Genomic DNA, 13,558 nt, shown 5'->3' on the forward strand with positions numbered 1-13,558 from the left:
CCCAGAATGAATTTAGTGGTTGATGACAATGCTTAAATAACTCCAGCAGCATAGACTCAACAGAATTTAGCATCCACTTAGCAAGAATCATAACATAGCAGTGTACTCTTATGTCCCTTTTGTATGTGAATAGTTTGGTTGCTGAAAGAAGAAAAAACCCAACATTTGTGTAAGGAATAATACTAAAAATCAGCTTATGAAGAAATAATTTTTCAGATAAAATGTTGATAAAATTGAGGTCTGGATAGAGAACCATTCTCAAATGAAATGTACTGACAGCACATATTGAAGGCCAAAGAATGACATCTTATCATTTATTGTGGTCCAAAAGTTCATCTGAATATGATAGTTTTAAGAGTTTTGAATGTTATAAATTACAAAATCATAAGTCAGATAACTGGGAACTATGGGAAAGTTGGCTTGCTGGACAAGAGGCATGTTGACTTTTAAAAGTCAAGAGGAGTCATTGATCTGGGAGGCTTTGATTTGAAGCATATTTTTTAGTTTGTTTTTAAACAAGAAGTTTATTTAAACAACAAACTGTTTGACTGGAAGAGAAAATTATATAGAATTAATTTCTTTCTTTTTTGTTTTTGCTGAGGCAATTGGAGTTAAGTGACTTGCCCAGGGTCACACAGCTAGGAAGAAGTGTGTGTGAGGCAATCAAATTTTTTAATAGTAGTTTTATCCTTGCTAAGAAACAGAGATTGCCCTAGACATAACAGCGATACAAAAAAGTTATAAAATTGTCCTTTTTTTTCCCAAAAGAAAACAAAAAGAAAAAAAAATCTGACTATATGCAGTACTGTGAATCCTACCTTCTACAAAAGAGGTGTCACCTTTTCACTTTTTTCTCCTTTGAGGGTCAAGCTTATTCTTTATAATTTTACAGCATGAAATTTAGATTATTTTATGGTGGTTCTTTTCATTTACATTGCTGTAGTCATGGTATCTACTGTTTTCCTGCCTCTACTTATTTCACGTTGCATTTAGTTCATGTAGGACATTACATGCTTATTCATTATGCTAGGTTTTTTTTTTTTATGGCAAATAATAACAGTTGACCCTTCTACCCTGGAGAGGGGTACTGCCTATCCCAGATCTGGAAAATCTGAGTAGTTTTTTTACCTTTCCAATCAGAGAAGAAGATTGAATTTTTTCTTTTTCTTTTATGAGGCATTTACAGTATCTTATTTTAAAATTTAGGTTACGTATTTGGCCAAAGGTTCTCTGTCATCCTCTGGCCTTCTTATCCTCTATGGCTTCCACAAAACTCCTCCCAAAATTACATTTAATTTCTTATGCTGACCCGTGATGCAATATATTGAAACTGAGATGGGGAAGATCTAGATGTTGTGGAAAGGCTAACTGTTATATATCACAATTTATTTAGCTATTCCTCACTTTACAAGTATCTACTTTGTTTCTAGTTCTTTGTTATCACAAAAAAAAAAAAAAGAAATCTGCTTTAATATTTTGGTTTATATGGAATCTTTTTTTTTTTTTTTTTGTCAGAGGCCTCTTTGGAGTATAGAACATGAATATTTTAAGATATTGTTTAATTTTAATAGAGGATTGAAAGCATAGCACATCTTAAAACAGATTCCTACATACATAATGTCTTCAACATTAAAAATAAAATTGGTGGGTTGTGTATAAAAATCTAAATAGACTTTATACCACTAAGTTAGTTTCCTTAAATAATTTTTACATAGTTCAAGTTTTCCACAAAAATCCCAGGCCTGGGGTTCTCCTTTTCCCACATTTCCCTCCAGTTCTTTCAGTGATTCATTTGGTATTAATGACATTTTCAGAAGGCTAAGCCATGGTTATTTTTGTTTGCTTATCATAGTGTCTTCTTGCCTATGTATCCATCTGGTCTGTTTATGTATTTGTTCATTTAAAATAATTAAACTATTGTCTCTTATCCTTTTAGAGCTTTTCAGTGCATTCAGTTGGGATACATCGATGTCTTACATTATCTAATAAAAAGCCAGCAGACTGACCTTTATGTTGTAGATGAGAACAACCGAAATATGATATTTTTATCCGTCATTTATAATCAACCAAAGATTCTGGAGTACTTTTTGGACATGGTCAGTTGAGAGAGATGTTTAAAGTAGTTAATTAAGATCTTAGAATATCATAAAATTACCTTAAGTGCAAACTGAAGATAATAATTCAGATTTCTGATAGTGGGACAATATTTACTAATAATCTACAAGGAATTTTAAAGGTCATACACAATTTTGATAAATGATAATAAAAATTTCCATTGTATTTTAAATAATGTGCTAAAGTGGCTGCAAGGTAGGACTTTCTTTACATACCACCTCTAACATTTAATAAGGTCCATGGCCTTGAACAGGTTTCAATTGCTCTGAACCTGTTTCCACTATTAAAAGAAGCTCATCCTTGCCTTGTAGCACCTTCCACCTGGGATAAGCTTTAAGAAGCAAATGAGATGATGATTGTAAAGTATTTTGTTAAAAGTAAAGTGTTATATAAATCCAGCCATTGTTATTGTTATCATTTATTATTTATTGAGAAACTAAAGGCATAGTGGTTCGAATGCTGTACTTTTAAGGAAGTTGTTCAGTCCTTTCAGTCATATCCTACAGGAAGATCTGGTTTTAAATCCTTCTTCAGCTACTGCCTCGCTAGCGATGGGTCTAATGGCCAACCACTTAATCAAGCAATATGAGCATCAAACTTTTCCTCCATGGGTTGTGATCTGCTTCTCTGAAAGGAGTTAGGAAAGAGAGAGAGGATCTTAGATGACATATCTGAAGCCATGAGCAACCTTGGTGGCCATCTAATATAACTCAAATTTTAGATATGTTTAGATATCTAAAGAATAGAGACCCAAAGAGGTTAAATAATTTGCCCAAAATGATATAAGAAACTGTCAGGACCTGAACCCAGCTCCACTGACTAGAAATCCAGCATTCTTATCTACTGTACAATGTTACCTTACATTGACATATTATTTCCATAAATATTGAATACATCTTATCTTGAAATATCTTGTTGTTTAATTAGAAAACAAGATATAATTGAGCTCTTAACTTTTGCTATGAAAAAATTGAGCAATAGGCATCAATGTCCTTTTTTTGTTATTTTTTTCACAGTCCATAATTTTGCCCACATTTCTCTTCCAGGAATCTCCTATTCCCAATGTAAACCAAGCAGCAGAAAATGGAAATACTCCACTTCATGCTGCAGTCAACACTAGAAAAACAGATATTATGTCTCTTCTTTTGCGTTTTGCTGAAATTGATGTCAATGCCCCCAATCACCAATGTAATGGAGCAACAGCTTTACATCTTGCTATCACTTATGGTAAAGCTGTTCACATTTTATTCTAATCTCAGCTAATTTGGGTACTTGTAAATAATTGCATATTTTTGACATACTATTGGATTGGAAGAATTACTGTCCTACAACTAAAGTTTTTGGTTTTTCTGATTATTAAACAGAATGAATATCAGTTCATTGATGTAAGATATTGTAAGTCAGTGTTCTTCATCAGGAATTTGTTGCTTAACTATCAATTAAGTGAAATAAAGACAGCTTATGAGTATAAAATAAATCCTTTATTCCTTTATTTGAAATAGTATGCCAACATTAGAGCAGTTATTATAAAAACAACTTGGGCCTATGCCTATAAAATTTTATTCCCATTTAGGCCCATTAGTTTTTGGGAACCAACAATGAAATAGGATTTCATTAAGTTACAATAACAATCCATATTTTTTAACCATTTACTTAAGCCAGGCACTGTACTAAGAAGGGGAAAGAAAGAAATGTAAAAACAGGTTTTACCCTCAAGGAGTCCCATGTTTTATTGGGGGATATGACTTGTAATTAACTGTTGGAACAACTCTTTTTGTACATAGAACAGATAGATAAGATAAATTATAGGTTATCTCAAAGGGAAAACACTAACTTTACGGAGATGGGAAAAGGCTCTCAGAGAAAGTGGAATTTTCACTAAGACCTGAAAGAAAGCTTGAAGAGATCAAGTTGAGGAGGGAGAGTTTTTTACACAGAGCTTGTAGGTGGAGTGCTATACTCAAGGAACTCAGGAGACCAAATGAACGGTTGAGGAGAGTAAAGTATAAGAAGACTGGAAAGGTAGAAAGAGGCCAAATTGTGAAGGGCTTTAAAAACCAAATGAGATTTTACATTTCCTGGAGATCCTGGAGGTGATAGCTAAAAGTTAATTCTGTTGCAAATTTTATCAAGTAAATATTTGAAAACATCAAGGTTAAAGTTTAACTTAATATATTTCAGCTTATACTGCCCTTTTACCATAATACATTTTGCTGTTAAAAAAATAGTTTATGACAACACACATCTTCTCAATTTTCAAAACATAGGCAAAACCTAAAACTTAAGGAAAATGATCTATACTTCAGAATCTGTAATCACATTAATGAAGGATCTTCCATTGGTTTGTACAATGTCTTAAACTAATTTAAAATGTGGTATTTAATTATTAAACTTTTTTTTGTCTATGTAAATGAAATATGATTTTATCTAGAATTTTTTTTTTTTTTTACCATCTCTTTATTTAGGACATCTGGATATTTGTTATTTGTTGCTGAAAGCTGCAGCTGATCCAGAAATTCCAATGGGAGAATTGACACCTTTGCAACTTGCTCAGCAAATGGGTAATACAGCTATAGAAAGCCTAATAAGATTTCATGTTAACAAATTGAAAAAAGGAAAATAAAACATTTTCAAAACAGGAAATTAAAAATCCCACCCCTCTTTCCCCTTTTATGCATTTTATATTTCAATCAGTTGTTGTTGTTGTAGGGTGTGTGTGTGTGTGTGTGTATGTGTGTTTGCCCATACCTTTTAAAAAAAACTGCCCAAATCCCTGGTACAGAACAGAAAATTCTTATATCAAAAGCCACTTCCTTCTGTTATTTTATCTTCTTCCTGGTTTTATCTAATCACATCCAGATTATAACTTTTTTGGGGGGGGAAGGTTTGGGGTTTTTTTTTGGTAAAGAAATATCAAAAAAATTTAAAAACAAAAACAAAATCCCCTAACAATAAATTTTACTTTTTAATAAATCTTGATTTTTGCTGCTTTGATCTTTTTGTAAAGACAAAAGTTTTGATTTTTTACATCCCTTCTTGATTTCTGAAGATCAACTTAAATCTTATTCAACTTGGCCTGAAATGTAGCTGCATTTCTTTCTATTTCACAAATGGGAAAGGTGGAAGATAAAACTAAGCTAAGAAGATTGATGCCTGAAGTTAACATTTGAGACCAAAGCATACACATGAGCTTTCTAGGTTTTGCTAAATTTGATCTCATTTTGTAGAGCATTTGCTCAACTTGAAAACAATAGCTCTTCAGGAGGATTATTGAATCTGTGTAGTGTAGTATAAATAATTTTATAAAACTAAAATTATACATCCACTAATTCTTATTTTGCTCATTAAAAATTCAAATTTTTTTTTACTTCTTAGTAAAGATTATAGGAAGACATTATTTATTATTGTTTCATTATTTATTTATTCACAGAAATAATGTCCTAGAGTCTGTACTGAAATTATGTGAAGTGCAATCACCACTTATCCAATTTGTGGTTATCCGTTGCAAATAAAAAAAGCAAAGGTTGGATTTCTTATTTCTCACCAAGTTTCTGAGCTTGTCTCACTTACCTATTGTTTAGTTTGTACAGATTGAAATACTATCTGATTGGTACACAATGGAAACATCATTGTTTTTGAGACACAAAAACTTGGCTTCTAGTTTCAGCTCTTCTTATTTGCTGTGGAAGTTGGGTATAGCACTGGCTATACCCTGGGTTATAGTTTTCTCATTTGTAAAGTGAGATTGGATTAGATGATCTATCCCAAATCTTTAAAATCAGTGGTTCCAATTTTCATAGAAAGTTAAATCCATTCTTCACCAAAGATCTGTAGAATGGAGTTTTGTTTGATAATTGTCATTAATCCTCTTTGGTAACTTGAAAAGTTCCTAAAATCTTAGAATTAGGGACCTATGTCTCATTTATAATATTCCTGAAAGCCTCTATTTGAATGCTTGCAGCAATAGAAATCTCACTACTTCATGAGGCAGTCCATCCCTTTGTTAAATAGCTCTAATTATTAAAAAGTTCTCAGTTATGCTGAATAAAATTCAGTCTCTTCCACTTACTTGTTCTTGCTTTGGAGCAACATAGAATGAAATTAGTCTCTTGTGCCAAATAACTTGCAGTAGATCTTTTTGGTCAAATTACATATTACAATTTTTCCAACATAGTATTCATTTTATTGATATGACTGCTTACTACACAGTGAAATTCCAAATGATGGCTTGATATTTATTCTATTATTATATAATCAAAGTGATAGAAATTCTGTTGTATTATCCTTTCTTTTCTTTCATATGGAGCTTCCTGGCCTTAGAAAGTTAGAATCCTATAGTAATTAACCTAAATTGGATTTCCTTTTTCTTCTTTTTCAAAATAATAATCATTTTTATTGACAAATTTTGTTTTGACAAGACATACAAATGTACATTTCACCCAATCACCCCTATAACTTTTCCCCCAAAATGGTTAAACAATGTAATTTAAAATCACATGGAACGGTATACATTTGTAGTAGTGGGACCTAGTGAATATCAAAAAAGACATGGGTGCAAATTTTGCCTCAAATATGTTTGAGCAGTAACATTCTATTATGTTCATTTTGGGGGGTCTATTCCTATGATTTTATTTTTTTTAATTAATTGGGTTTTTTCTGATTATATATAATATACAATTCTTTATAAATCATGTTGAGAGAAAAATCAGAACAAAAGGGAAAAACTATGAGAAAGAAAAAAAACAACAGAAAAAAGAAGTGAACATAGCATGTGTTGATTTATGTTCAGTCTCCACAGTTCTCTCTCTGGATGCAGATGGCATTTTCTATCCAGAATTTATTGGAATTGTTTTGAATCACTAAACCGCTGAGAAGAACCAAGTCTTTCATAGTTGCTCATTGTACTTTCTTGCCATTATTGTGTACAATGTATTCCTGGTTCTGCTTATTTCTCTCAGTATCAGTTCATGTAAATTTTTCCAGGCCTTTCTAAAATCAGCTTGTTCATCAATTTTTATAGAACAATAATATTCCATTGCCTTCATCTATTTCAACTTATTCAGCCATTCCCTAATTGATGGGCATCTACTTATCTTCCAATTCTTTGCTACCAGAAAAGGAACTGCTACAAACAGCACATATGGGTCCTTTCCCCTTCTTTACGATTACATCTTGGGATGTGATTTTATCAATGTAGGAAATTCCTGCTGTGGACTCTCTTTCCATCCATATAAATAGGCAGTTTATCTGTAACTTGTTCATTAGAGAATTTCCTGACAAGAGTAAGCAATTTGAACTCAGATCTTCATGACTGGAGGAACAGTCTGCCTTTCATTAAACTGTATTTCCTTTTCCTTTTTCATTCACACAGCAACTTAATCATTCATTTCCCTATTGTTGGACATAATTTCCATTTAAATAAAAATATGAACAACCAAGAAAAGAAAATGAGGAATAAACCTGACATAGAACATACAATGTTTACACATTGATAATTTGAGTATCTCTGACCTTTGTCAGCATGAGTACATCCTCCACCAATGAAGATTTTTAACTTCTTAATAAACTGGAAAGTGGTCTTGGAAAGTTGCAATAGCTTTCCTTTCACAACATGCTCAATCTTCTGATTAGCTTCCCTCTGAAGTAGCTTGGCTGTTGCCAGGATGACAAATATAGTTTTCTGATATTATATTCAAAGCCAGAACTTAGTCTCTGTTGAAATTTTTTTGTTTGTTTGTTTGTTTTTGTTTGTTTTTCCTGAGGCAATTGGGATTAAGTGACTTGCCCAGGGTCACACAGCTAGGACGCCTTAAATGTCAGGCTGGATTTGAACTTCAGGGCTGGTGCTCTATCCACTGCGCCACCTAGCTGCCCCTGTTGACATAGTTTTCAAAATTATGCGTCTATAACAAAGTATATGAATAGAACATATGAATAGAACACAAAAAACTTGATTCAATTGGACGTTATTGTATCTATTCTGTGCAAAGCACTGTTCTAGGTGCTAGAAATGGGATACAAAGACAAAAACCATGCAGGCCATGTTCTGAAGGAACTTACATATTAGTAACATTATAGTAGGTAACACTAAAAAGGGGAGGGAGGAGGAGAAGGAAATGCATAAATTTTGACAAAATGATAACTTATTTTCTATATCTCCTTCCTAATCTTTTCCACTTACATACTAGAAAGTTATGGTAATGTTTTTAGTATGATCAGTCAATGGTACTATCTTATATTTATGTATTTATATTTATTTCATATATATATATATTTATATATATTTCTTATATTTATTTTTTGCCATTTTTTACAGCACAGTAATATTTGGTGATGTTGTTAATGTTAGTTTATATAGCGTTTGGACATACAGATTACAACCAGTTTTTTGGTATTAGAAATAAAACACTGACCTGGATTTTTTAAGTGGCACTTTGTTCTCAAGCTTCACTCCAGGCAGATCAAGATCTATAAATAAATGTGTGTCTTATTAAATTTTTCACTTAAAAGAATGATCCTTACAGAGCTCTATTATGTGTTATTGTTTCTCAAAACAAAAAAGAAAACAAAACAACAAAAAAAAAACTCTGCAAGAATTTCCACTTGCTCCAGAAACTAGAAGTAAAAAAGAAACTTCAGAAGTCAAGCTACAATTTAAATAGACATTAATAGAAACATATAATTTCCCTATTTTGTAAGTATTGCTTCAAAAGGAAGCATGTCCAAAGATTATTTAACCTCAATTAATTCTGAATTGTCTGGGAGTAAAAATAAAATAAAATAAAATCCAAAGACAATTTTGAGTTTTCATTTTTATCAGTATTATAGTTTTCAGTTCTCCTTTACATCCCCACCAAATCAGTGGTCAGATATGCTAATTTGAAACTTCATTCTTTTCTTTCCCATCCTGACCTTCTGGTGGAGTTGTTTATAAGAAATGAATTTACCATAAGTCAGGCAGCAGAAGGAAGAAAGGAGAAAATCAGCAAGACATGAATAATCTATAAATTGAATTTTAATTCCCTAAGTAATTCACAAATGGATAAATATTGGCAGCTGCTTTTTATCAAGTATAAAAAGTAGCTAGGAATGAAATTAAATTTGTTACATATCCTGCCTGTCTTATAATCGACATAATTAACTTATATTTTATCTTTATTTCTCCCTGTACTCTGTGTTCTTCAATAAGAAAACAAATTTAATTCATTTTGTCATCAGAATAAACTGATTAAACCCAACTTCAGGATAGGTCACAATTTAAAAGCAGCTACCATTTGTATTTTGCAAAATAATATTATGAAAGTCCTACAAAATGGAAGACACGAATAATAAATGAATAGTTATTCTTTCAATTCTTTTTTCCCTTTTTTTAAGAGACAAGTTTGATTTTAGCACTTTCTTAGAATTGTCAGTGGAACCTGGCTAATTGTCACCAATGTTATATTGGCTTTAATTCTTGTAATCTAGCCACTTTCATTTTGCTGCTATAAACACTAATGGATAGAAAGAGAAAAGTCATAGATACACATAATACACAGAGACAGACATTCACATATACATGTCTGTGTTTATAATTATTTAAATAATTTTAAAACACATTTTATTGGTGCATTTTGTCTCTATCATCGTAAAAAGGGGAATTTTTATGAGTTTCCATCAGTGTCTATTAGTCATCATACATACTCAGCTCTCTGGATTGCACCTTAACTTCTGTCAAAGGAAACAATCAAACATTAAGATTTGATGCAATGACCGTATCTGCCCATCCATACAGTATTCTGTCATAGTTATCTTATCCTCTGTCTCTCTGTTGTGAGTGGGAAAATTTGCTTCATTATCTGTTCTCTGGAATTTTCATTGTTTTTTCAGGTATTTAGAGTTCTACTTTCTTTTAGTGGGTTTTCATTTAAATGGTTATTGTTGTATTATTCTCTTGTTCTCTTTATTTCATTGTTTTATTTAATGCTCACATTTCATTATTCCTTGAATTTCTCATTTCTACCACATAATGAATAATATATTTTCATTTCCAAATTATATTTTTTAAAACTATTTTCCAATTGGTAGAAATTTAGTTTGTTTTCAGTTCTTTCTATACTACAGTATATACATATCTTGTATATATATAATATATACTATACTATACTATAAGCAATGCTGCTATGTGTACTTCTATAAAATTGAATTTTTTTTTCCTATCTTTGGCTTACCGTATATGCCCAAGGTTTATATTTTTGAAATTTTGAAATTTTATTGCACTTGAAGCTCATATATTCTATCATCAAGCAATCAGCCTTAAGTTATATACTTGGAAATTAACCATCCAAATAAGTTTTTGATGCTTTCATTTTCTTTCTATGTTATTACTTAATAATTCATAAAAAGCTGAATCATTTTTTCTCGAACACTTAAAAAGTATGATTCTGTTGTACAGGTCTTTTTGATCCCTTTTATAATGCATTTGTTCTCATTATAATCTTGCAAAAACTTTATATTAGTCTGCCTTAGAACACTTATTTTTATTGTTTGCTAATTCTATCATTTTTCCTACCAAAGTTAAAAGTAGATTTGTCATTTCAAGTACTCAATAAGTTAGCCAAAGAAAATGGACTTTTACAGAACTGTTGTTAAAGTTTCTTTTTGCTTTCAGTCTCTTTATACTTTTGCCAAGAAGTATTATGTGACCTCTTATGAGGTGTTTTCCTGAAACACCCACAAACAGAACTTGTCTGGGGTGGCATTTTGTGGCCTGTTGGACAAGCAGTACTCCTTTTGGAACCTGATTAGTAAAACATGTTGTAGTACTTGCCATGTTAATTACTAGTTAGAATGCATACTCCATTTATTCTTCAGGAAGTGAACAATACTTAGATCTGTGCTTTGGCTTTAGTTATATGGTTTTCAAAGTATCACATCCTATATGTATAAATAAATGAAATGAGAATTCAGGTCCCACAGCATCTCTGGCATCTATCTTCCTTGCTTTCCATGCTTGAGAAATTGTTCTAACTATAAAGATGTTAACTTAGAAGAATATGTAGATATTGAAGTATTTGAATAGCCTGATTTATCATCTGGAAATCAGCACATAACAGTTTGGGTAGAAACTTTTCTTTTTCTTCTCACTTAGGTGTAACTTAGGAATTTTGTTTCCTTGGCAAGAAATATAAGGGAATATGGTCAGATAAGCATAATAATCAAGTTAGGTTTATGTCTTCAGCAGTATTTGAATTAACAAATTATTTTTATATTGCAATGTGCTTCTTTCATATTTATGTAAAATCTGAAAATACATGCTATAGTTTGACAAAATGGGTCAGGAAGGAAAAGCTGTTCATTGATAGATAGGTAAACTTTCCTAGTTTTAATATAGTGACCTCCAAAGGATAAACAACATTTAGAGAAAGATCATTAGTTATTTGACACTTTTTAAATGTTCTCATGTATGAGCTACACACTGGTGTCTCTTTGTAATGTCTGGGCTAGCTTTCTGGTGGTCCTCCAGAAGGGCCTTGGTCTCAGTAGGATAAGACACTATCAGGATGGACAAGAATAGAGTTCAAAGTCTTTATTGTCTCCTCCACAGTCTGTGTCTGTCATAGTCTGACCCAGTCTCCTCCAGCAGTCTGACAGTCTGCCAGTCTCAACCAGCATATATATATATATATATATATATGTATATATATGTATATATATATGTATATATATATATATACATATATATATATATATATATATATATATATATATATATATGTGAATTAGAGAACCATTATCTCATCAATTCCATCAATTCCTCTGAGTTAAACACCTTGTTTCAAGTATACTTCTTCAGAGTTCTGGCTCTCTACATCTCTTCAAAGAAGTTATTTCTAGAGTTAGGTTGGGAGTGGGGAATAACTATAATGGTTCTTTTTTTCCTGTATTGTGGAGGTTTTGTGTGTCTTTGGCAAAACCAAAGGTATCAGATTGTTATTGCCTACTCTGAGCATAACTGAAAAGCAGGCAAAGTGGAAAGGATGATAAGGTTAAAGATCTACGAAAGACATTTTGGATCAGTTTATATCCACTTGAAAGAAGTGGATTGTAATTGAAACTCTTAACATTTTTTTTTTAAACTGAAATTTTTCATCTTGATCCACCCTACACCTGACTTGGAGTATTTTCCTTCAAAGATTTTGGAAGTTACCATTATGTTCTTTCTTTCACTTGGGATTTCATCAAGGGAAGTTCAAAAAGAGGTGACTAAACATTTAGACTGTCAGCTGACCTAAAGAAATTCTTTAATGAGAAGCAGCAGCTGAGAAGGAGGGAGCAATAAATTTATATGGAAGCTTAAGAATGTGACTTTTGGTGTGCCAAGAGTTTTCTTGTTTTCCGCTTCTCTATATTTAATAAAAAGATGAAATATTTGAGAATTTTTTCTTTCCTTAAAACATGGTTTAAAATAGCTCTCATAATTTTCAACCAAAATCTGTTCTGTTCTGCTACTTAGAAGATTGTTCTGTAGTGTTTTTATAACTTAGGGTAAAGACTCTCTCTATGACTTCTGTAAAGGACTCTTATTTGTCCTGTAAAACAAAGGAAAACAATAACATAATAACTCTGACATTCAAGAACTGAAGATTCAAAACTAGTCCTTAATATAGACCACTATTAATTATAGTTGAAGTTAAGGAAAAAATGTGGTAGCATCATTAACATACAGTATTAGGTTCAAGATATCCATTTTCTTTTTTAATTCTAGCAATGACGAAGATTTGACCTTTGGGCTTAATTCTGTTTTGCCCATTCATAAAGTGGGCATGATATTTGTCAGTTTTAAGACATTTTTATTCTATAACAGATTGCTTGCTCTCTAAGGAAGGGATGAAGATGGGAGAGGGAAAAAAATTCAAAATACAAAGTTTTGCAAAGGTGAATATTGAAAACTATCTTTGCATGTATTTGCAAAAACAAAATACTATTAAAATAAATAAAAATAAGCAAAACCCTTCAAAATATGGAAAAAGGAAAAAAGAATAAATTTTACTTTGAGTTTTCAAATAAAGCTCTACTTTTCCAGTGGAAAAAGTGTCAAGATTAGTGGAGCAATGGAACAGGGCTGTCCCTTGACAGGTTTTTTAATTGATATTTTGGGGTTTTTTAATGTCAACTACATTTCCCACATATACATGCTTTCTCCTACCTCATCCCAAAGAACTTGCAAAAAAATTTTTTTTGAGTACAAGGAAAAAATTTCAGCAATAGGTCAAAAAAATCTGACATGATCTTCCCTACTTCATATATCTTGCTTACTCTGTTTTGCTTCACTTTGCATCAGTCTACATTTCCTTCCATCCTTCTTTGTTTTTATGATATTTAATGTTATACATATTCCACTGCATGCTTGTAGTACAATTGTTAATCCTATTCAATGCATGTATTTTCCTTCCAGTTTTTG

The 13,558-nt window shown here is 31.6% G+C and overlaps 1 protein-coding gene across 7 annotated transcripts in view; it reads left to right on the forward strand.

Moving 5' to 3' along the window:
* The window catches only part of LOC141550417 (small integral membrane protein 10-like protein 3), a 177,845-nt gene that overhangs the window by 39,938 nt on the left and 124,349 nt on the right, over window positions 1–13,558 (forward strand). For 3 of the 7 annotated variants that reach the window (XR_012484602.1, XR_012484601.1, XM_074281055.1), the window contains 3 exons: window positions 1,937–2,096; window positions 3,162–3,342; window positions 4,581–4,765. The exons of 1 other annotated variant lie outside the window; for it this stretch is intronic. Coding sequence is in view for 3 of the 6 variants with exons in the window: in XM_074281055.1 (XP_074137156.1) it covers window positions 1,937–2,096; window positions 3,162–3,342; window positions 4,581–4,738 (499 nt within the window). In the remaining 3 variants the exon portion in view is untranslated. Of the gene's footprint in view, window positions 1–1,936; window positions 2,097–3,161; window positions 3,343–4,580; window positions 4,766–13,558 lie in introns of those variants that run through there. 3 more of the 7 variants (XM_074281056.1, XR_012484600.1, XM_074281058.1) reach the window with 3 other exon arrangements.

This window comes from Sminthopsis crassicaudata, chromosome 1 (genome assembly GCF_048593235.1).
Source record: "Sminthopsis crassicaudata isolate SCR6 chromosome 1, ASM4859323v1, whole genome shotgun sequence".
Lineage (NCBI taxonomy): Eukaryota > Metazoa > Chordata > Mammalia > Dasyuromorphia > Dasyuridae > Sminthopsis > Sminthopsis crassicaudata.